Here is a 24,891-nt window from a genome sequence, read left to right on the forward strand (position 1 = left end):
AATTGTCCAAGTCTTCCTGCCACTTCTATTTTCAGCCTGCCTGTTTCAGTGACTCCACATAGATTGGTGTGGTCGGGGTAGAGGGTGTACGATGGAGGGTAGTGGAAAACAAGACTAAAAAATTAGACAGTGCTGGGTGCCTGGGTGGCTCAGTCGGTTAAGCTTCCAACTTTGGCTCAGGTCATGATCTCACAGCTTGTGAGTTCGAGCCCCAAGTCGGGCTCTGTGCTGACAGCTCAGAGCCTGGAGCCTGCTTTGGATTCGGTGTCTCCCTCTCTCTGCCCCTCCCCTGCTTGCTCTCTCTCTCTCTCTCAAAAATAAATAAACATTAAAAATTTTAAAAACATTAGACAGTGGGGTAGAGGAGATGCCCCTTCTCTCCCCTTAATTTTTTAATTTCTCCCCTTAATTTTTTAAATAGTACCAATTGTATTGGCATTTTGATTAATGCAGGCAGTCGAAATACCTTCTAAATGGGAAAATTAGAGGTGCTCCTTCCTCCTCCTGCTGTCCCTGGAAGTTATAGGGCAACTTTGTCATGGAAGGATCATGTGACTTTAATGGTGAGCCCCAAAGGAAACACGAATGATTGGGGATGGGCTATTGAAGCTTTGGTTTAAGGTGGATTTTCTTTTTTAACGTTTATTTATTTTTGAGACAGAGAGAGACAGAGCATGAACGGGGGAGGGTCAGAGAGAGGGAGACACAGAATCTGAAACAGGCTCCAGGCTCTGAGCCGTCAGCACAGAGCCCGACGCAGGGCTCGAACTCATGGACTGCGAGATCATGACCTGAGCCAAAGTCGGCCGCTTAACCGACTGAGCCACCCAGGCGCCCCGAGGTGGATTTTCTTAAGGCAAGAGCTTCTAAAAACATTTCAGTCAGCTCACACTTTCCAAATTAAACAAGGAGAAGTGATTTTAGTATATATTTAGGAATTATTTTCTGAATAAAAAAAGTTTCCAATGGTTTAGGCACCTTCTTTTCCTTTCAAATAAAGTGTAAGAACAGGATATTGGAATTACCCTTCTCTGTGAAGGGGACATACCAGCAGTCTTTTCTGCTTTTCACTTTTTTTTTTTTTTTTTAATGCTTTATTTATTCTTGAGAGAGAGACAGTATGAGCGGGGGAGGAGCAGAGCAAGAGAGGGACACAGAATCTGAAGCAGGCTCCAGGCTCTGAGCTGTCAGCACAGAACCTGATGCGGGGCTCAAACTCACAGAGGGTGAGATCATGACCTGAGCCGAAGTCGGACGCTTAACCAACTGAGCCACCCAGGTGCCCCTGCTTTTCACTTTTTAGCATTTGTTGTTTACCACTTTTTAATTTTGTCCAGGGTAAGAGACCACAGGTAAAATACAGGAAATTCTCATTTATTGCCTTCCTATGCAGATAATCTTGATTCCTTAGTTCCCTCACCCCACTCTCTAAGGAATCTGTTTTAGTGACAAAGCATATCCATGCCATTTATTCGAGTTCTGAGGAGAATTCTTGGAGCACTATATATATTTAAAGCTCTGTTCCTTATACAAAAAGGACTGAAGGAAAGAAAATGTGATTATTTTGAAAGATGAATTCACAGAACTTTTTATCAAAGTTGAACTATAAATTGAAATAACAACTGAAAACATCACTATTACTGAAAATTGCCCTTGGGTACCTCACACTTAGAAGACATAAAGAGAACATGAAAATCACTACTCTGACTTCGCCACTACACTACAAACCTTGAGGGTAGCGATTAGGTCTCCTGCTCGTTGTGTTTTTTATTTTTTAATTTTTATTTATTTTTTATTTTGAAAGAGAGAGAGAGAGGAGGGACAGGGGAGAGGGGCAGAGGGAGAGAGAGAAGGAGAGAGAGAAAGAATCTCAAGCGGGCCCCATGCTGAGCAGGGAGTCCAACACAGGGCTCAATCCCACGACCCTGGGATCATGACCTGAGCTGAAATCAAGAAGCAGATGTTCAACCAGCTGAGCCACCCAGGTGCCCGTCCTGCTCATTGTATATACATGATTCTTACACAGTGCCTGGCACATCCATGGTGTTCAAACAATATTTGACAAACTGACTGACGGAATACATGAATGGAACGTAGTCTCAGAAGACCTTAACATATAGAACTCCAGCTGGTGCAATGAGCTAACATCACTAACCTCCCACATCGCTGTGAACTTTGGCCCTGAGAGATGCTCCAACTAGACCCTAGAGCTGTTTCAGCGTTGAAATCTCTGGGCTATGTGGTGGTTCTAAAATTCAATCTCCAGGACAAGCCACATGAGAAAGACAGATGTGAACTGCTGCGCTATGGCTGTAATACGTGTGGTGGTCCCAAGTGGGATAGAAAGCCCAGATGCCAAAGCACGACTTAAAATAACACACCATTTGTGTGGGATGTTGTAAACCACCAGTAATCAACAGAGTGTTGCTAAGCTTCAGGAATTGCCCAGGAGAATGCCTTTTGAGTTCACGACATTGTGCAATGCAGCAAGCAAGGCAACGCCAGCACAGCTGACTTCCTAGAGAACACAGGACAATGTGGTGTGGGTGCAGGGGATGTGGGCAGGCAGTGTGGCCAGGAGGGTTGATTATTCAGCTGGCTTTGCAGCCACACCTACATGCGTGGAGAGTCACGCCAGGGCACCTAGGAGAACATCGGACTTCCTGGAGAAAACTGGCAAGCGGAGGAGCTCATATAAGTTACTGCATGTTTTCTCTACTTCTAAATAGAGTTTCTGTGTTGCTTAGTGGATGTTTTAAAAGTCTTATAGATGATGAGAGGACCTTTGTGAATTTACTGCTTAGGAGAGGTCATTTTTTTATTTAAAAAAATAATTTGGATGCCAGAGGAAGAAATAGGGAATGAAAGGGCATTTGATAATTCTGTAAAATAAGTCTTGTTTTTAAAATAAGATATAAAGAGGGGCGCCTGGGCTCAGTTGGTTCAGTGGGGCTCAGACAGAGGGGCTCAGTCGGTTCAGTGTCTGCCTTCGGCTCAGGCCATGATCTCACGGTTCGTGGTTTTGAGCCCCGTGTCGGGCTCTGTGCTGACAGCTCAGAGCCTGGAGTCTGCTTCGGATTCTGTGTCTCCCTCTCTGCCCCTCCTCTGCTCTTTCTCTCTCTCTCTCTCTCTCTCAAATAAATAAACATTTGAAAAAAAAATTTTTAAATAGGATAGATATAAAGAGCCCACAATTCATGAAAACACTGTCCTCTCCATGTTTACACCATTACTATGTTAAAGCATATGGGCGAGCAGTGATAATAATAGCCATCTTACTGAGACCTGTAGAGCAAGAATTTTGCAGACATCTGCACACCACTTCGGTAAGGATGTAAGGAAGATATAAGCTATAGCCCCATCTTATAAATTAGGAAGCTAGGCTCAGCAAAGTTAAGAAATGGGACTAGAGATGCACAGAAATCATTATGGACTATTTTATGAACCTCAAAATACAACAATGTTTTGGGGCACCTGGGTGGCTCATCATTTAAATGGCAACTCTTGATTTTGTCTCAGGTCATGATCTTGTGTGGTTCGTGAGTTCAGGCCCCACATGGGGCTCTGTGCTGACAGTGAGGAGCCTACTTGGGATTCTCTCTCTCTCTCTCTCTCTCTCTCTCTCTCTCTCTCTCTCTCCCCCTCCCTCTCTCTCTGTCTCTCTCTCTCAAAATAAATCAAAAAGGTAAAACAATATTTTAATATTTGCTTCTAATACTTGAAATGCTCAAAATGCCTCATTGTAACAATTTAAACTATTAATTGAGTTATGAGCATAATCATGTGAAAACTACTAAAGTGTCACTGCAGTTTCTACCTTTAATCTTGTGAAACTGAAAACAGCAACAAAAGGGTGGGTTTTTTTTTTTTTTTTTTTTTTTTTGTCAAAGTAGACTTTAAAAAATAAGATAGACTTGGGGCACCTGGATGGCTCAGTAGGTTAAGTGACTTCAGCTCAGGTCATGATCTCACAGGTTCTAGAGTTTGAGCCCCCACACTGGGCTCTCTGCTGTCAGCGCAGAGCCCATTTTGGATCCTCTGTCTCCCCCTCTCTCTGTCCCTCCACTGCTTGCTCTCTCTCAAAAATAAATAAACATTAAAAAAAGACTAAAAGACACCCCCGTATTTTATTTACTTATTTTTTTAAACTATGGCTCTTTATTTTCAAGTGGACAGTTCAGAGGAAGTCATCAGTAGCTTTTGTTTAATGCAAAAAGAAGAAGGAGGAGGAGGAGGAGAAGGAGGAGAAGGAGAAGGGAGAGGAAGGGAAGGAGAAGGAGGAGGAGGAGAAGGAGAAGAAGAAGGAGGAGGAGGAGGGTGAGGAGAAAAGGAGAAGGAGAAGGAGAAAAAACCCACCAAAATAGAGAGAAATTTTGGGTTTAAAGGAAACCTGAGTATCACTAAGAGCCTGGTTGAAGGATTCACATTTTTAGAAGGGAAATACAGTGCAGATTTCTCCAGAGAGCGGGGTTTTTTTTTTTTTTTTAAGTTTATTTAGAGAGAGAGAGAGAGAGAGAGAGAGTATGTGCACGAGAGAGAATCCCAAGCAGGCTTCCCACTGTCAGCACAGAGCCCCACAAGGGGCTAAACCTCACAAACTAGGAGATCATGACCTGAGTGGAAATCAAGAGCCCAGTGCTTAACCTACTGATCCACACAGGCACCCCTCTTCAGAGAGCAGTTTTTAAAGAAGTTGGGGATGGGTGTTAAGTTTTAAGGCTAGCTTGGGGAACTTACTTCCCAGGCTTAATTTAGGGAAGGTGTCAAAGTGCTAGGTATAGGGTGATGGGACACTGGTCACCCAGGATTGTGGAACAGAACTTGCTGTCACACAGTGCAAGGTAACAGAGAGTGACACAACAAAAAATGTAATCAAGATTGCCAACCAACACTTTGGTAGGCATTCATCATGTAGGTCCAGAGGTGCCCCAAACTGTCAGTCAGTGGTACGGCCTGTAGCAATTCCCCCAAAGTCTTGATGCTCTTGGGGAGAGAAGCCAGCATTCTTTTTGTTTCTCTTGGGGTTTTAAAGGCCCATTTCTTCCTGAGCCACAGTGAGGCCGCACATAGCCCAAGGGGCTCACGGGCAGCCAAGCCCTTCAGGAAGTTGTGAAAGGCTTCCCCCCTGTGTGGCTGGTACTCCAGATGCATTAGACCTTGCCTGGGTTAGGTCCCTAGGCTGTTACCAGCACAGAGGTGTCCAATTCAGCCAGTCACTCAGCCTTCCTGATCATGGTCCTCCTCACCAATGCCCTTGGAGACTTTGAGTGGGCACTGGTGGGAGGGCAGGACCACGCCACCGTACCTTCCTTGTCTCACGCTGCTGACCAGTACTGATGGGATAGCTCAGGCAGCTCTTGAAGTTCAGCTGGTAGTTTGTTCTCTGAATATTTGGTCTGGTGGAGGCACAGGATATCTGGGGCTTCTTCCTTTACCCAGTCTCAACCTTTCTTCTTAATCCAGACTTGAAGCCCACCCACATTCCAGGTGCAGATCTTGAACGTGTCCGATTTGCCACTGGGCAAGGTTTTCCCATCTGTGGGGATGGGGGTCCTCGTACAGGACTCCCCCTCTCCTGCTGCCTTTTTTCCATTTTCCTTTGCTCCTGCCTTACTCTTCTTGACTTCTGGCTCAGTCTTGGGCTCTTTCTCATCTTCTGCCACAGTTCGATTTTCCCCATGCTTCAGCAACACTGTAATGAATGCGCTTCTGAACCTGCACCTCGCTGCCCACCAGAGCAGTATTTTTACCCCGTTACCTTCTCGGGTCCCAGCCTGGCTTGTCCTCTAAACGACAACCCCATATTCTAGAAATTACAACTATTTGTCGTAGTTTAAGATTCTGCAGCACGGCTTACACAGGGCATCAGATATATCATCAGTGCAAAATCAGACTTCTGCTTTTTGTTTCTGGTCTCATCTTACACCCAAACTGCGAGTCACTTTGATTCTTATGAAGTAGCAATGCTTCATAAACATAAAAACAAATTATTTACTGATTTCTTCATATTCATCCCTTAATATTGTTATCTGGATTTTGCTCTTACTCATAAATGTTTGTGGGTTTTTCAGGTTGTTTGAAATGAATGAAGTCATTGTAAAACTATAATGCTGGCTTATATTGGCTGGCTAATACTTTATATAAAAGAAGTCTACCTCATCTCCCTCTCTTAAAGACAAATATTTGTCTGAAATAATTATTAACAGGTGTGGAGATATAAAAGAAGCTAGAAAATACTTCACAATCAATACATCTTTGAGACAGCCAATCACTTGTTACTCACACTGCTTTTTATTTTTTTTAATTTTTAATTTTTTTTAAAAATTTTTTTCAATATACAAAATTTATTGTCAAATTGGTTTCCATACAACACCCAGTGCTCATCCCAAAAGGTGCCCTCCTCAATACCCATCACCCACCCTCCCGTCCCTCCCACCCCCCATCAACCCTCAGTTTGTTCTCAGTTGTTAAGAGTCTCTTATGCTTTGGCTCTCTCCTGCTCTAACCTCTTTTTTTTTTTTTTCCTTCCCCTCCGCCATGGGTTTATGTTAAGTTTCTCAGGATCCACATAAGAGTGAAAACATATGGTATCTGTCTTTCTCTATATGGCTTATTTCACTTAGCATCACACTCTCCAGTTCCATCCACGTTGCTACAAAGGGCCCTATTTCGTTCTTTCTCATTGCCGTGTAGTACTCCATTGTGTATATAAACCACAATTTCTTTATCCATTCATCAGTTGATGGACATTTAGGCTCTTTCCACAATTTGGCTATTGTTGAGAGTGTTGCTATAAACATTGGGGTACAAGTGCCCCTATGCATCAGTACTCCTGTATCCCTTGTGTAAATTCCTAGCAGTGCTATTGCTGGGTCATAGGGTAGGTCTATTTTTAATTTTTTGAGGAACCTCCACGCTGTTTCCAGAGCGGCTGCACCAGTTTTCATTCCCACCAATAGTGCAAGAGGGTTCCCGTTTCTCCACATCCTCTCCAGCGTCTATAGTCTCCTGATTTGTTCATTTTGGCCACTCTGACTGGCGTGAGGTGATATCTGAGTGTGGTTTTGATTTGTATTTCCCTGATGAGGAGCAACGTTGAGCATCTTTTCATGTGCCTGTTGGCCATCTGGATGTCTTCTTTAGAGAAGTGTCTATTCATGTTTTCTGCCCATTTCTTCACTGGGTTATTTGTTTTTCGGGTGTGGAGTTTGGTGAGCTCTTTATAGATTTTGGATACTAGCCCTTTGTCCGATATGTCATTTGCAAATATCTTTTCCCATTCCATTGGTTGCCTTTTAGTTTTGTTGTTTGTTTCCTTTGCTGTGCAGAAGCTTTTTATCTTCATAAGGTCCCAGTAATTCATTTTTGCTTTTAATTCCCTTGCCTTTGGGGATGCTCACACTGCTTTTTAAACCCCAGCGTTCAATGGAAGGAAAGAATGAAACTGTTTTTTGTTTTGTTTTGTTTTATCTTCCTGTTTTGGAAGATTTAAAGAATTATTTATTTTTTCACTTTTGATTGAATTTTGGCACTTTTTGGTTGAATGTTTGTAATTTCTGGAGATCATGCCTGTTTCCTTCCAGAACCAGAATTGTGGATTACAAAATGTTAGAGTTGAAGGGGACTCTGCAGATGATCTAGTCCAATCCTTTCATTTCACAGTTAAGGAGTTACCTTGCTTGGCATTTCTTCACTTTGGTGCAGGTGAAGGCGTCACCAAAATCAACATTGCCTGCTTTGACATTTCCAACTGTAAGTTAGACCAACTCTTGGTTGGGGAGAATAAACAAAACAGGGATGAAAACAAGTTTATGATGCCATCAATCCAGCTGTTGGATTGTTCTTCCCCCAAATAATTTCAAGCAAGTTGCAGACTTAAATTTTTGAACTGTATTCATTTATTTCCCTGAATAAAGATGGCTGATAATTTGTTTACTAAACTGTCTTTGATTCTCTGTTAGATGATCAAGTCAAACGTTAACACCCCATAGAGCCTAAGAGCCTATTATGGCAGTGAACTAGCGCCCTCTAGCACATTTCGGAGTCACCACTGCTAAAAAAAATCTTTTATAAAATCTAACTGTAAAACCAAAATGACCTAAGTACTGTGCTGGGTTCTTTCCACTATCTCACTTCAATTCTCACAAAAATTGTATGATCAATGGAGACAGCCAAGTAAAGAGAGGCAGCTAATATGTGGTGTGGTGAGAGCTCCCTCAGGAGTGAGAAGAGCGCTGGACAGGCAACGACTGGCTTTGCTCAGTGACACAGTGATGAATACGAAGAGGCCCTGGCCCTCTGGGAGCTCCCAGATTAGTAGGGGAGACAGAATTCTGGAAAGGATTGCTGCAGTAGGCACCATAAGGACTGTTGCAGACTTATTTATTTATTTATTTATTTATTTATTTATTTAATAGTGTGGAGCAAGGAAACAGAACTACTAACTCCACTTGGGGGTTTTAAGGATAGCCTCAATGAAAACATGACATTGGACGAAGTATTAAAGGAGGAGAGTAGTTTGCCAGGTGAAGAACAGAGAAACGGCATCCCAAGCAGCAAGCAGAGCTAATGAAAAGACACACAACTGAGGAACGCTGTGATAAGTCAGTACAGGTAATGTAGGGGGCAGCGCTGTGGGAAACTGGGGTGCACGGGATGGAGGGGACAGAGGTGTCTGGAGCACGACTGGGAAGAGATTCCATATAGCTGGGAATACAGAACTTGTCCTCTTGACAATGGGAATATTGAGGATATTCAACCAGAAAATAATGTGACTGTATTTGTTTCTTTTTCTGCCTGATAAGTTAAGAAACATAAGCCACAGTCAGAAAACTAGTAAAACAAATATACTGTATAAAGCATAGTTATAAAGCAAATACTTCTGTGCCCCTCACCCTGGTATAGAAATATAACTTTGTGAACACTCCCCCTTCTTTCTATCCCAGTCATAATCCCATTCAAGCCCCAAAGACAGTAATCACTGTGTCTGTGATTCTTCCTCAACACTTTCTTTTTCTTTACTGTTTCATGACTTTTATAAACATCCTCAGAAAATAAAATTTCATTTTAACTGTGAACTTTTTATAAATGGAGTCATACTTAAATTTTTCTTTGTGTTTGATTTTTCTTGCTCAACATAATGTTTTTTTAAAAATATTTTTTTGTTAATATTTACTTCTTGAGAGGGGGGAGGAGGGGCAGAGAGAGAGGGAGACACAGAACCTGAAGCAGTCTCCAGGCTCTGAGCTGTCAGCACAGAGGCGGACATGGGGTTTGAACTCACGATCTGCGAGATCATGACCTGAACCGAACTCAGATGTTTAACTGACTGACTGAGCCACGCAGACAGCCCAACAACATAATGTTTTTAACATGCATCCTTGTTGGTTGTCGCTGTGTCAGCGTTTATTTACGCTGCTGCATAGCATTCTCCTGTTCGAATATTTTGCAATTTCTCCTGTGTGACGCTGTTGGATACTTATTGACATTTTTTAAACCAGTTTTTTCCTAATACAAACAATACTGCTATGAGCTTTTGTACTTTGAGCTTTTCACATGTGCACAACAGTTTCTCCAGCCTAAAATCAGATTTCTTTCAGGAAGTTAACTCTGTCTGATAGGACCGTGTGGCATCAGCTAGAGTGGAGTGAGGGAATAAGGGCCCGGTCCACTTTCAGTGAGGGTGGAGAAGAGGTCCAATATGAGGGACGGTCCTGGGGCAGCACCGAGCTGCACAGGAAATGGGGTGGCACTCACAGGTGACCCTCGGTTTTCCAGCTTGAAAGACTGATATCCTTAAGTGACATCAGAATTCTGGAGGAAAAGTAAGTTTTGGGGGAAAATGAGTTCTATTTTGGGTTTGAGATGATTGCTGGACATAAGCAAAAATGTCTGCTATAGGAAATCAGAAATACCCATAGAGAACTTAGGAAAGGGAAGGACTGGAGATGGGGATTTGGCAATGGTGACATACAGTTGGTTGTCAGAGCCATGGGAAAAGAGAGTAACGAGTAATTGACAGCACGTTCTGAGCATTTACCACGTGGCTGGCACTAGTCTGAGAACGTTACATGTGTCTCAAGAAACAACAAGTGTTGGGGAGGATGTGGAGGAAAAGAAACCCTTGTACACGTTGGTGGGAATACAAACTGGTACAGCCACTGTGGAAAACAGTATGGAGTTTCCTCAAAAATTTAAAAATAGGACTACACTATGATCCAGTAATCACGCTACTAAGTATTTACCCAAAGAATATGAAAACCTAATTTGAAAGGATACATACACCCCTATGTTTATTGTAGCATTATTTACCATAACCAAATTATGGAAGTGGCCTGAGTGTCCACTGATAGATGAATGGATAAAGAAGAGGTGATATATTTATATACAATAGAACATATATTATTCAGCCATAAAAAAAAAAGAATGAAAACTTGCCATTTGCAATGACATGGATGGAGTTAAAGAGTATTATACTAAGAGAAATAAGTCAGTCAGAGGAAGACAAATACCCTATGATTTCACTCATGAAATTTAAGAAACAAAACAAATGAACAAAGGAAAAAGGGAGAGAGACAAACCGAGAAACAGACTCAGTTTTTAAAAAATGTTTATTTTTGATGGGGCGCCTGGGTGGCGCAGTCGGTTAAGCGTCCGACTTCAGCCAGGTCACGATCTCACGGTCCGTGAGTTCGAGCCCCGCGTCAGGCTCTGGGCTGATGGCTCGGAGCCTGGAGCCTGTTTCCGATTCTGTGTCTCCCTCTCTCTCTGCCCCTCCCCCATTCATGCTCTGTCTCTCTCTGTCCCAAAAATAAATAAAAACGTTGAAAAAAAAAAAAAAAAAAAAAAAAAAAGAAATAAAAAAAATGTTTATTTTTGAGACAGAGAGAGAGTGTGAGAGGGGGTAGGAGGGGCAGAGAGAGAGGGAGACAGAGAATCCCAAGCAGGCTCTGTGCTGTCAGCGCAGAGCCCGATGTGGGACTTGAATTCGCGAGTCATGAGATTATGACCTGAGCTAAAACCAAGAGTGAGACACTTAATCAACTGAGCCACCCAGGTACCCCAGGAAACAGACCCTTAACTATAGGGAACAAACAGATGGTTACCAGATGGGAGGTGGGTGGGGAGATGAGTGAAATAGGTGATGAGGATTAAGAGTACCCTTATCATGATAAGTATTGAGTAGTGTATAGAATTACTGAATTACTGTGTCATACAACTGAAACTAATAGAACACTGTATGTTAACTACACTGGAATTAAAATTAAAAACTTAGTAAAATTCAAAAAAAGAATGTTACTTATATCAACCCATGTAATCTTCACAACAACCCAAGGAGGCACATAATATTATTATTTTCATTTCACAGATGAAAGAACTGAGGCACACAGAGGCCAATAACTTGCCCAAGGTCACACATCTAGCTAGTGGTGCACCAAAAGGAGATTATTCGGGAAGTGTATGTGGAAAGGATTGAATTCTAGTGACTACCAATATTAATGATTGGAGGAGGAGCCTGGGAAGGACACTTAGATGGACAGCCACCAAGTTAGGAGGAGAACCAGAAGAGTGTCATTAGTAGCCAAACTTTAATTAACTTAATAAGGTAAGGCAGGTGCCCGGCACTACCGGAGAAGGTCAGGTAGAGTGCCAAAGTGGAGTCACAGTCAAACTTGAGACTTAGTGTCCACAAAACCTATTCATGCTTGGCTCATTGCTCCCAAGAAAGGAAGTGAAACCTCTTTAAGGAATCGAATAATAAAATATAGACAAATTGTTATTTACCTTTGGTTGCTGTCTACAGCTAACGTAAAAAGAAAAATCCCTCCCTTAAGAAATACAGCTATGTGTGGTATGGGAAGGTGGTGGAGGAATGGGGCCTGTTGTGGGGAAGATGAGAGCTTTACAGACAAGTCTGCTGAGTAAACAGGCTGAGCTGGGCAGGAAGGAGGAAGTTGTGGGGGAGTCACTACTCTGTCAGCACCTGTGGCTCCACCCCGACCCCCCACTGTGCTTGGTGACTCTGACGAAAGTGGGTGGGAGTGGGTGTCCAGATGGCCCTTCAGCTGTACCTGGAACCTGTCCTATGGCCCTGTTGTCTCCTTGGTGTTGCCCTGTTTCTCCCTGGATACATTCATCTATTGTTTATCACAAGGTTGGCGATTCAAGAGGCTCAGACAGACGTGATCTCTGTAGAAGGGTTCAAGTTCCGAGCTGAGCAAAGTACACATGGTGGTGACTCTGCAGTAAGAGAAGAGAAAAATCCAAGTCTGCTTCCCATTCATTCGTTCATTCATCCATTGATTCACTCCTTATACCCACAGATATTTTTGAACACCTATAATGTCCTGGGTACTGTGCTAAGACTTGTGTAACCAAAGAGGAGTTAGATCTTGCCGTCACGAAACCTATAATCTAGTTGGGGAGATGGAAAAAATCGTAAGCAGCAAATAAAAGATGATAAAACTGTCATATGTAATAAGAAAACAAATAGGAGGCTTAAAAAGATTCAGGGGTGGATGGGGGAATTTAGAAAAACTGATCGTGTAACGCACGGTAGACCTCACACATTCATGTTTGTGCAGTTCTGTTCACCTTTAAGGCACAGGAGAGGACCACACTCCCCCTTTCCCTTGCAGTTTGGTGGAGCCTTATGACCAGTTTGGACCAAATATTGGTATTTGACGTGGGGCACTTCCATGATAAAAATCATTTGTCATCGTCCTCACTATCTGCCCCATTGTTCCCCTGTCATTCCCAAACCCAAACAGAAGAGGATGAAATAAGGGAGGCATTTTTCTTTTTTACTTCAGCTGTAGACAACAACCAAAAGGAAATAACTTTTTCTATGTCTTATTGTTAGATTGCTTGAAAAAGTTTCACTTCCCTTCCTAAAATTTGTGGTGTTAGTTTAGCAAGCCAGTGGTGAACAGCATAGAAGCTGATAATGGAGGCCAGTGAGGCCACAGTTCTTATTTGGTTGCTGATAAAATGAACTTCTGCATTAATTTGGAAAGATTTTATATATATATGTGTATATATATATATATATATATATATATATATATATATATATAGCTAAAGAAAATGTGGCTCTAGGAGAAAAAATTAGAAAACAATGTTTCTAGTGTGTGTTGATTGCTGCTGGCTACATTTTGGCAAGACTTTATGACCTTAAGAAAGAACTGGTTGATTTGTAAGAAGAAATAACAAGGAATAGAAATATTTCAGAAAAATGAGGACTTGCAAAACCGGAAAACCTGACAGGTTTTAGACGCCAAACTCAAAGAGAGAATTTGGGGAAGCCTTGGAAGACCAAGTCCATTAAAATAAACTCATGGAAAGGCCAAATTAAGTGTGGCTTCTACACCTATTGGCAATACCTCTCAGTAAGTTCAGAACTTTGGCGCAAAGATAAAATTAAGGTATTCAATTGGCAAAGAGCCACAGAAAGATCAAAATAAAGGTGTAGCTTTCCCACAGAAAACTATAGTCTCATGTTTACTCAGAGTACCTGTACTGGCAAGAGAAAAAGACAGGTATGTACAAATTAGTGGGGGCAGAGGGAAGAAGAGAGAGAATGGGGCAAGAAAGCAAAAGCATATAGTATATCTGAGAACTATGTTTTGAAAAGAACTGTGAGTAACAGTATTGGCAAATATATTTTACTGAAATCAGAGACAAGAAGCTTACTAAAAAATCTGGGGAGACATTTACAGTCAAAGGAATCAAAAACCCAACTGGACTTGTGGTCTTCCAACATTGTACAAGTAGCACATGAACTAAGAACACTAGTCTGCTCCCAGAAGAGCATATACTCCTTGAGTATGTGGCCAAGGACAGTAACATAAGAAGACTCTCCAGAGGGTAGAGTCGAGAGTCAAGGAACATTTTTCAACAGCCTTGTTTTGGGTAGAGGCCTTTCTGGTATTTGCCCAGAAACATAAGAGGTCAATCAGTGCCTGCTTCTGGCTTCCATTTTTCCCTTTCAGAATGGAGTATTTCTTGTGGTTGTTCTGGCCCTATTCCTCCACTCTACGTTGTCTGTGGAGGGACAGATTAATCTATTACTGTGAGTTCATGGGTCTGCAGCCCAAGAAGGGCCACATGAAGACCTAATGTAGAGACTACCATGCACTACCCAAACTCTGGACTGTGAGCTCCATGTTTGGACTTCTGCTTTTTTGTTCTTTGTGTTTTTATTGTGGCGGGGGGGGGGGGGGGCGGGGGCGGTTAGAAGGGGTGGAAAGAAGGTTTGTGAGTTCTGGAGTGGGAAGAGGAGTGAAACAAAAGAGTAGCCTATAGTAGAACTGATGATCATTCCTTCCCTTCTGGCAAATGGAAAGATTACATGTACTTGTTCCCGTACAGTAAAGTGGACCACAAGAAGTCACTGAAGTATTTAACGGCTATTGGGAGATCCCCACCCCCCAGGAGCTAGGGATCTTTCTGGAGCCTCTTTTATAAGAGCACTAATCCTACTCTTAAAAACTCTCATGACTTAAACACCTCAGAATGGCCCTACTTACTAATACCATCACTTTTGGGGGTTAGGGTTTCAATGTATGAATTTTGGGGGACATATTCTGATCACATCACTGTCTATAATGAACAGGACGAAGGAACAGAAAATGTCTTGGAGACAGGATATTATGGTATTACCCAAACTTTCCCAAGATGCAAATGCTGCCTAGTAGAAGAATGTAGACACAGAGAAGATGATCTATATGTTCATCATTGAAAAGCAATCCCTAAAGAGGAGAGAGTTGCTTCCTAAAGGAGCAGAGTATGCAGCTCCCAGAGCTGGAGCAAGGAGAGTGTGGGGTTCCTGGGAAGAAGCCAAGACTCCATCTAGAAGACAGTGGTGTCCCTCCAACCTGGTTTTCTAGTATCCCTGAAGATTATCTGTCAGTGTGTACAGATGAGAAGCCATTTCAATTCAGTAATGAATTCCCAGAGTGCTTTCTAATATCTGCCCCAACTTCCTCCTCCTTCCATGGAAAGAGAGTAGTGCTTTAATGGTATTTCTTTTCTTACTGTTCTTGCAACTTGGTAATAGCCCCCCAGGAAAGAGATCCTGGGATAAATTGGAATTCTTTTTACTAGGAATCACTTCTCTTTCCTTAAATCTGTTGCTCAGTTAGCAGCAGTTCCCAGCCTCCATTAAACAATATCTTAACTCACCAAACACTATTGGTTTTCTGGATTCTCCCCCGTACATACATGGTTTTTAAGGAAGCTAGAGCAAAACAGGTAGCTCTTGGAAACCCAGGAAAAACTTGTCTGGATCAACATTTAAAAGAAGCAATAGTGGTTTCTAAACTGCTGGAAGCTGAACTCCCTATTGCCCTTCAAAAGCTCCACAATCTAAACACCTCCTTTCTTTACCACCTGGCTTTCCTCTCTGCCTTGTTTCTGTGACAGTAATGGATACATAGGAGACTCTACAGAGTAGAGCTGAAGCCCTCTCTGAAGGAGACAGATGGGTCTTTCCATCTTGTTTCCCTCAGAATTTGGACAAATGTCACCCAATTCCAACCTTTCCACTTGATCTTTTCCTCTTCGCCTCCTGCTGCTTTTTGCCACCTTCCAGTTCTCAAACACTCAGTTTCTTTATCTTCTATATTCTTCAAAAGCAGTCAGTTTCTCGCTATGATTTATTACTTTTGCCATGGAGAGGTGAATGATTGGCATCCAGGCTCAGGGAGCAACCCTTGATAAAAGCCCTGTGTACAGAGAAGGAAGGACAAAGAAGAGCCTGTGAAAAAGCCTCTTTCCAGACTTGTTCCTCAGAGATTCTCCATTAGATCAAGACATTTCATGTTAGTGTTTTTTAATTGTAGAAGAAACATATGCATGTTTTTAGAAGGCAAACAGTGAAGAAAGATATACAACCAATCTCTCTCCCTGCATTCATTCCCAACCCTCTCCGTTACTTCTCAGAGATAAACATTTGACAGTATTTTTTTAATGTTTATTTATTTTTGAGAGAGAGAGAGAGAGAGAGATGTGGGGAGGGACAGAGAGAGAGGGGGACAGAGGGTCTGAAGTGAGCTCTGTGCTGATCGCCCAGAGCCCCATGTGCGGCTTAAACCCACGAGCCGTGAGATCATGACCTGAGCCCCAGTCAGATGTTTAACCAACTGAGGCATCAAGGCATCCCTTGACAGTATTTTTTAATCTTGCAGAATAGCGTACACATCTGCAAGGGACATATATACATTTTCTTTTTCTTTCCTTTTTTTGCACAAATGTATGACAGGCAGAATTTTGGTTTACCTTTTCCAATTAACATGTCAGCTCTGCCTTTTCACCATACTAGCACATACAGATCTACCTCAATCATGTGTACTTACTTTGTATTCCATTCGCATAGATGTGAGTGTTTTCAATATGTGGCGTATTTCATGTGACTTATTTTTTATCTTCTCTATCTTATTATTTTTAAGTAATCTCTATACCCAATGTGGGGCTTAAACTCATGACCCTCAGATCAAGAGTAGCATGCTCTACCAATTGAGCCAGCCAGGTGCCCCTCATGTGATATATTCTTTTAGGAAAGACCTTCCACAACACTTTTTAAGTTCTCCATTAACGTAAATTTTTTTGAGACTTTGCGATAATGTTATTTATAATTTGAAGAAACCCAAATTTCCTCCTATTAAATTACTTTTCTTCTTTATTCTTGTCCTTTAATCTTATTTGCGATTCACCATTATTATCTTTGGAAATCCAAACCTTTCATCATAGTTCGCAAACTGGTAAACCAAATCGGCATGGCAGGGGAACTGAGGCTCGGGATGAAGCAAAGTGTAAGTAAGTGGCCATTGACCATGAAACTCTAGCACACAGTAAAATCACCTGTGAAAAAATTTGAGTCGAGGGAAAAACATAATTTAATTTACCAAAATCCTTAATAGACATAGGTTCTAAGAACCACGGCGGGAAAACTACAACCTTTAATAGACTTACGGTGTTAGATGGTGACGATGATGATGACAACAGTGGTCCCGGCAAAGACTGGCCACATCTAGGTCCTCAGGGTTAAAATAATCATCTTTTGTAAAAAAAAAAAAAAAAAAAAAAAAAAGTATTCTTAGTGTGTGAATCAGTGAATACTTAAAATTTTGTGACAGGTTTAGAAAATTCATGCTAAGAAAAAGAGAAAATAATCCGTAAAAAGGTTACTTGAACCGTCATGGGATTGCCATTTAACAAGCGACATCCTGTGCCTGGGGAAGGGTATGATCTTTCCCTCCTTTGGCTTTAAACTTCCACTGGAAGAACTTTTATAAACATTCAAAAATCTTCAGATAATATCAGGTTAAGATTTTCAAATACACAACATAAATAATAAATCCATAAATTACAGCACACAGAAAGGTACTCTCTAAGATTGTCAGATTTTTCTAAATTTACGTGTTATTTTTGGCATCTAAAGTTTTGTCTTGTACATGGTGGATACTTAAAATATAGACAAATTTTGATTTGACTTTACTTTCGTGGGCGGGTCTTGGGGCCGGGATCAACACATTGCTAGAATCCAGCAGTCATATTCCAAGCAGGGTCATACCAGTAGTCTGAGTTCTCAGGAAGACTACAGAGAATAATGTTTGAGAACTAGCTCACTCGAAGACGACTAGAAGGAACTTTTCCATTCAGTGTGAAATTCTTTCAAGAGTTTCTTTTCCTGTCTCTTCCATGAAATTTTTTGTGGTTTCTGAAACCCATTCCTGACAGTGGTAATGAAAGTGCTGAGAAAGAAAGTATTACAGTTAAAACAAGACAAAACAAACCCCATAACGATTGGTTTTCCAACATGCTTACCATGAGAATCTCTCGTGCATTTTTTAAAAGCTAAAGTAAATTGGTGTTAAATTACAGATTTCCCAAAGTGTAAAGGTCTTTCAAATATTATTTAGTCTACTCTCAAGAGAAAATTCTTGAATCCTCTCCACACCATTAGGATGTTACTCTATTTCCACTAAACACTGAACTTCTCAGCAATATTTTCTCCAAACGGAGCTGGGTATAAAGGGCTGAACCATCTTCAATAGACTCAGAACTAGAACCACCCGCTGCTCCAGAGATGGCAGGGATAGATATCAGGGTACTAGACTCACCTGCTGGTTCTGGGAGAAAATTCAGACTGGCAGGCAGAACCCAGACTCACAATTACGGTAACCTGTAATAAGTGCAGAGTTGGGGAGTACGGTGGTGGCAACCCCAGGAGGTCGTGTTTGGAGACACAAGCTGATAGGATAATCGGTCAGGAAGCCGCTCAGTCTGTAATGAGGTTCAGGGGCAGGGTTCTCAACCACATACTCTGGTCTATAAAGCCCCTAAACCCAACCATTCACCTGCACCTCTGCCCTCAAAATGTGCCAACTTCCTTTTCACCTTTAATGTCCCATCACTCTGGCTTTCTTTCCAACCACAGAATGCCAAGATACCTTGAACCCCAGAGCCTTGGTCATTCAGATGGACCCTTAAATGTCCTCCCCTTACAAAGGCTTTTTCAGGAGACTCTCTACTACATGATTCCATTTTAATTATTTGCATACCCTTGAGACTTGCCTCCTCTATCTATCTCCTCACTAATATAAGCTCAATGAAAGGAGGGTATCTATTTGTGTTATTCCTTGTGGTACCCAATAATACCAGGCACTTTTATTAAGTTCCTATCATATCATGGGGGCTTATTACACCTTTTAGATGAGCGACTGAATGAACAAATGAACAAATAAACTGTTAATAAACAAATTAGACGGATAGGGGACTGGCAAAATGAAAGTTTCCATAACTAAAAAGATATGAAACCAAATCCTTGACTAAATAACAGGAGCTAGGGAGACGAGGAAGGCTGTCACCAGATGCGAAAGTCTTGATAAATGCAGGGAATGAGCACAGGTGGCAGGAGTGAAGTGGGGGAGGAAGTTGTGCTGAATAGCTTGACTCTCAGTGGAGAATAAAGTATTAGAAGATGACAGGAAAGCCTGGGTTTGGACATTGTAATGGGAGAATGCCAGCCAACCCTCCTCCTTGTTTTGAGAAATGTGGGAGAATAAAATAAACCTCACTCAAGAGGACAGAGCGGGCACATTTTAGTTTGGTTACAGTTACAGTTTGGTTTACAGTTTGGGTAAAGCCATCTGCATAAAGGTGTATATAGAAGAATTTGTTCATGGTGATATATGGAAAGCAAGAAGGGGGAGGGCAACATCTTTAGGAGACGTGTGGTGGGAGTGAAGAAGAGTCTAGCAGTAAAAGGGCAGAATCACCTGAAGGACAATGGGAGAGAAAAAAAAATTTTTTTTGAGATGTAGGAATAAAGAGATGATAGTCATAGAAGAAGCGATGTGCCTCAAATACGGACTTTTGCTGCAAGTTTACAGGGAGCCCAGCAGTACCTGGTTTAATCTCAGAGAAATGGTCCCCAACTGTCCTGCATGACAATTTAGACTCTGATCTGGGGGTAGCTTCTTAAGACTCACACAGAGAGAACAGCTTTTCATCAAAATGCTAGGGAATGGTGATTTGGGGCCAGGCACCAGTACTGGGAGGTAGCTAAGAAGGCAAGCTGGACTAAGAAAAGAATAATACATTTCTTTTCCGTGCTCTAACAGTCCACATGGTTCTTTAGCCTACTTACTCTTCCCAGGTGAATAAGGCAAACCTGGTGGACGGATGCTGACAGTAACCAGTTCACTATGACCTGTCCACCCAGACTCCATAACCAAATACCCTCCTTGTAGTGAGGTGGACCTCAAAGGGCACAGCAATTCTCCTAAGGCAAGAGAGGATCATCGACTCACTGAATACAATCCTTGGTCTAAAACTGAGCATTAATACGCATTCTTAAATCATGTACAACACAGTTATTTGTTGTCTCTTCCCAGCGTTGCGATATAAGAGGCAATCCCTCACATTAAACATTCATTCGGGGCGCCTGGGTGGCTCAGTAGGTTAAGCGTCCAACTTCAGCTCAGGTCATGATCTCACAGTTCATGAGTTCGAGCCCCGCGATGGGCTCTGTGCTGACAGCTCAGAGCCTGGAGCCTGCTTCAGATTCTGTGTCTCCCTCTCTTCCTGACCCTCCCCCCACTCATGCTCTGTCTCTCTCTCTCTCTCTCTCTCAAAAATAAATAAACATTAAAAAAAATAAAAAAAACATTCATTTAATGGGCACACCTTATATATAAAGGTGTTTTACATATGCTACTCAATTTACTTGTCTCAACAATCTTGAAAAGTGAGGACTATTCTGCTTTTACAAATGGGGATGCAGAGTCTCAGAGGGGCGCACTTATTAAATACACGCACAGACACGATGCACCCGACTCCAAAGCCTATGTTCTTTCAAGCACCTCTCACCTCACTCTGCAGCCACACACCAAAATGGCTCAATTTCACCGAAATGGTGACAGTTTGAGTCAGAGCAATGCTGCTTTTTGAGAAAGGTGGAGGAAACAACCTGTTAGTTGGATGTGGCAGCAGTTGGAATTTTGGGGGTTCAATCAGTGTTTTCCGAATAACCATGTCTCCGCTGCCTCACCACCCACCTCTGATCACCTTGGTGGTCACTGAGTAAAAATTGGACATTTGTCAAAGTACTGACAATGCTAGCACATACCTGGGGGGATAAAGGAGGCAGAAGTCAATACAATATATCCAGTCTAACGACCTGTGGGAGATGAGAGGAGAAGTCCGTGTGAATTATGCTGGTGATTCTGTCCAGAAAGAGAACAGGAGGGGAACAGAAGATCACGGAGGTACCCTAACTTGAGCTGGGCTTTGTGGTGATTTCGCTTATGAAAGAGAAACTAGAAAATTTGTCCTTGAGTAATGTTTCCCGTAAATGACCAGGTTTTTTCGTAATCATTTGATCTTAGAGTTGGCTTAGGAACTAAGTAGGGTGGCTGCAATAAGGGAAGATGGAGTGTTTTCCTGTCTGCCCAAATACAATGTATTCTTTTCATTTGGGTAGCTGCATTGAATCAGGATGCCAAGGAAAGCCCCCTAGTTTCTTGTAAGTTGGGGGGAAACAAAGGTAACAATGGAATGGGGTCTATCCTCAGTCAGGTTCCTGACCTGCGAGAGAGAAGTCACCAGGGTCCTGCGGACGTCAAAGGTGTGTGTTGGCCACAGCTGCTCTGCCTGAAATAAGAAAGCGAAAGCTCTCGGAGCCCGGAGAGGCCCTTTCCCCCTGTCCGGAAGCTGCTGCTTCGCAGAGTGGGAAGCCCTAGACCTCAGTCCACCCAAACCACTGCAAGCGCGGGGCAGTCAAAAGTGCAGGGCGGTGAAGAGGCAGAAGCATCCGGCCCCGTCCAGGGCACCCCGTCCACGGCACGAGGCCCATGGATAAGTTTCAGGAGGTGCTAAACCTGCACCTGCAGCATCCCCGCGTGCTGGGCTACGGCCTGGTGACGCTCCTGACGGCGGGCGGGGAGCGCCTGTTCTCCGTCGCGGTGTTCCAGTGCCCCTGCAGCGCCGTCTGGAACCTGCCGTACGGCCTGGTCTTCCTGCTGGTGCCCGCGCTGGCGCTCTTCCTGCTGGGCTACGTGCTGAGCGCGCGCACCTGGCGCCTGCTGACCGGCTGCTGCGCGCGCGGCGCCCGCCCGGGGGGCTGCGGGCCGCGGCTGCGGGCCGCCCTGGTGTGCGTGCAGCTCAGCGCCACCGCCGCCGTCGCGCCGCTCACCTGGGTGGCCGTGGCGCTGCTCGGGGGCGCCTTCTACGAGTGCGCGGCCAGCGGGAGCGCCCCACTGGCGCGGCTGCTGTGCCGGGGCCGCGACGCCGCCTGCGAGGCCCAGCTGCCGCTGGCGCCCTGCCACCAGGCCCGGGCGCCCGACGCGCAGGACCTCCTGAAGGAGCTCAAGGCCCAGTCTCAGGTGAGGCGCGGGCGCTGGACGCGGTTGGGAGGATGGGAGCGGGGCCGGCTGGGCCGGTGCCCTCGCCCCAGACACGGGACCCCGGGCGACAAGCTGGAACGGCGACAATTTCAGTAAAACGAACGAAAAGGAGGGAAGGCACCTGCTCTGTGCCGGATACCGCGCCTGGCCGTTCAGCTCCCGTCCTGCCTTACTCTCTTTTTAGCCAGTTCACCAAGTCCAGATCGAGTTGTTTGTCCGGCCGGAAGAAGGCAGAATTGTTACAATAAAATGGGCCTCCCTGGCTCTAAAGCCCCCGCCCCACACTGCTTCTGGGCATATAAAGCCCGGAGACTCTTGAAAATGAATGCTTGTTTCATTGGATTTGCCGAAATTCCACGTGTTGAATTCTAGCCGAGTGGCGAGTAAGTAGGCTTTTCCCTGGGCCCTCGACGGGACTTGGAAAATAACCTGTCAAGTGGTTGAAGCGTTGGGGAGGTTGTCTCTTCTTTCTCTTAAGAGACTAAGACCTAAAACGGTTGCTTGTTCATCAGCATAACTGTGAGTAGTTCAACCTTTATGTAAGGATTTAAAATTTTTTTTACGAAAAAATGTCACTAAGTTGCTGTTTTGTTGTGTTTTCCTCAGGTGCTGGGCTGGATCCTAATCGCAGTTGTTATCATCTTCCTTTTGATTTTTACATCTATCATCCGATGCCTATCTCCAGTTAGTTTTCTGCAGCTGAAATTTTGGAAAATCTATTTGGAACAGGAGCAGCAGATCCTTAAGAGTCAAGCCACAGAGCATGCGACACAATTGGCCAAAGAGAATGTCAAATGTTTCTTTGAGTGCTCACATCCGAAGGAATACAATACCCCAAGCATTAGAGACTGGCAGCAAATTTCATCACTATATACTTTCAATCCAAAGGAGCAGTACTATAGCATGTTGCACAAGTATGTTCATAGAACAGAGAAGAGTGAGAGCATCAAATCTAAAGAAGGAGATACAGTGATTCCCATTCTTGGCTTTGTGGATACACCTGGTATGCACACTACTGCTGACTTGTGACCTTATTAATGGATATGAGGCAAGTTCTTTTGAGTTATCGCTTCATTTTTAAAAAATAAACTTTGGTATTTTTATGACTTTTTTTTTCGATTTTTCAAATTGTGGAAACAATTTTAAATCAAATAAAAAATTGAGAACTTTACCTATTCATTATATTAGTTATGAAAAAGGAAGCAAAGTCAAATGATTCTGTCCAAGGGGCAAACTGGAACTAGATCAAAAGTTTTACACCCCTGGTTTAGGGTCCTTTTCACTGAATAAGAATGTTGTCAAATAAAAGACTTTAAGTAGCAGAGACAGTAGCAGAAACCGCGGAAGAATGATTGAACTTTTGACCTTTCTGTTAGGTTATCTGATGTTAGTTTCAAATTCACTTTCTTGAAGATAATACATTGTTTCAAACTTTAAAATACCGCCTCTGACGGCTCTAATGTGGGTACTAAACAAACAAAAAATTATCACGAACAGGAAAGTCAATGTTTTAAAAATACAAAATATGGAAAATGACAATTGCAAGCCTAACTGTTGGTTTGAGTTTGTAGGGTCAGAGGGCAGATTTTAAAACTTTATTTTGGTAAATTTCAAATATGCACAAAAGTAGAAAGGATCATGTTCTGAGCCCCCTGTATAGTCATTATACAGTTTTGACAGTGTAGGGAAGTCAGATGAAACCCATAGCATGCAAGTAAATATAGAAATACCAATTGTGGCCTGATTTAGAGTACAGGAGGGGGCTGGGAACTCTGTGAGAAACTGAAACCTGAGGAACGGAAGAGCATTTCAGTTTGCGGAACAGCATGGCAAAGACTAAGGTGAGAAAGATCTGAGCGCAGCTGGAAGCCTTAGTTAGAGGTGATTGGAAAAAAGGAGCAAGGGACAGGTGGTGCGGGTCCTCTAAGTCATGCGAAGGGTTTTGGTTTTCATCCCATGAGCATTTTAGGAAGACTGTTCTAATTTTCTTGTGGAAAAAGGAATGGCATGGGGGAAGAGACAGAGCCAACATGGAAACAGAAAGACTCATCAGGAGGCCACTGCAGTGAAAATAGGTAGGAGTGAATTTGAAGTGGGTCACTGGTGATGAAGATAGAAAAAGTGAATAGAGTCAAGGTAAATTTTGAACATAGACATGACAGGATTTGTTAATGGAGAGAAGGGATACACTTATTGAGAGCCACAGTATCTGTAGACAAAATTATTTTTTAATGTTTATTTATTTTTGAGAGGCAGAGAGCGTGAGTGGGGGAGGGGCCGAGAGAAAGGGGGAGACACAGAATCCGAAGCAGGCTCCAGGCTATGAGCCATCAGCACAGAGCCCGACACGGGGCTCAAACCCACAAGCGGTGACATCATGACCTGAGCCGAAGTCGGACGCTTAATCGACTGAGCCACCCAGGCACCCCACAAAATTATTTTTTTTAAGTTTATTTCTTTTTGAGAGAGAGAGAGAAAGAAAGAGAGGTGGGGGGAAGGGGCAGAGAGAGAGGGAGAAAGAGGGGATCCCAAGCAGGCTCTGCACGACACGGGGCTCGAACTCATGAACTGTGAGATCATGACCTGAGCTGAAATCAAGAGTTGGGTGCTTGACAATATCAGGGGACATTAGCTTGTCATTCCCGCACATCTCCCAAATTTATGGCTGTTTTGTGCATTTAAAAAAAATAAAATATGAAAACTTTAAACTGTAAAGGAATTGAGCACTGGGCCTATTTAGCCCTTCTTCCTCTCTGAACAGATCTCTGTCTTGGGCTCTATTTGCCCTTTGTTGCACAGGATCGTTTAAAAGAACTTGTCAGCCGAACTGAATATCCTGTTAGTGAGTCTATATTATAAGAAGGTTAGTGGCAGAAACTACATGACCAGTTTTATTTTCTATTCCCTAATGAATAATTTTGAAATTCGTATCATCCTTACTTTTATTTTTGCTTCCTTTATTTCATCTTCCCATTTCTTTTGT

At 43.0% G+C, this 24,891-nt stretch overlaps 1 protein-coding gene, 1 long non-coding RNA gene and 1 pseudogene across 3 annotated transcripts in view; 1 reads left to right on the plus strand and 2 right to left on the minus strand.

The window, feature by feature from the left end:
- Positions 1 to 4,713: 4,713 nt before the first annotated feature.
- Positions 4,714 to 7,686, minus strand: LOC112862669 (DNA repair nuclease/redox regulator APEX1 pseudogene; annotated as a pseudogene).
- Positions 7,687 to 11,571: 3,885 nt separating this feature from the next.
- The window catches only part of LOC147581169 (uncharacterized), a 34,936-nt gene continuing 21,616 nt past the window's right edge, over positions 11,572 to 24,891 (minus strand). The window contains exons 1-4 of one of the 2 annotated variants that reach the window (XR_015251493.1): positions 17,498 to 20,297; positions 16,972 to 17,056; positions 15,539 to 15,725; positions 11,572 to 12,240 (exon numbers count right to left, since the gene is read on the minus strand). This is a non-coding gene — a long non-coding RNA (uncharacterized LOC147581169). Of the gene's footprint in view, positions 12,241 to 15,538; positions 15,726 to 16,971; positions 17,057 to 17,497; positions 20,298 to 24,891 lie in introns of those variants that run through there. The other variant, XR_015251494.1, reaches the window with a different exon arrangement.
- Positions 20,936 to 23,079, plus strand: CALHM6 (calcium homeostasis modulator family member 6). Its single transcript, XM_025925882.2, has 2 exons — positions 20,936 to 21,887; positions 22,515 to 23,079. The coding sequence occupies exons 1-2, from the start codon at positions 21,357 to 21,359 to the stop codon at positions 22,935 to 22,937; spliced, it is 954 nt and encodes a 317-aa protein (XP_025781667.1). The 5' UTR covers positions 20,936 to 21,356; the 3' UTR covers positions 22,938 to 23,079.

This window comes from Puma concolor, chromosome B2 (assembly GCF_028749965.1).
Source record: "Puma concolor isolate L17-30 chromosome B2, mPumCon1.1.hap2, whole genome shotgun sequence".
Taxonomy (NCBI): domain Eukaryota; kingdom Metazoa; phylum Chordata; class Mammalia; order Carnivora; family Felidae; genus Puma; species Puma concolor.

Coding starts and splice junctions, on each gene's coding strand:
- CALHM6 (XM_025925882.2), top strand. CDS start 21,357: ATGGATAAGTTTCAGGAGGTGCTAAACCTGCACCTGCAGCATCCCCGC. Junction 21,888..22,514: donor AGCTCAAGGCCCAGTCTCAG/GTGAGGCGCGGG, acceptor TGTTTTCCTCAG/GTGCTGGGCTGGATCCTAAT.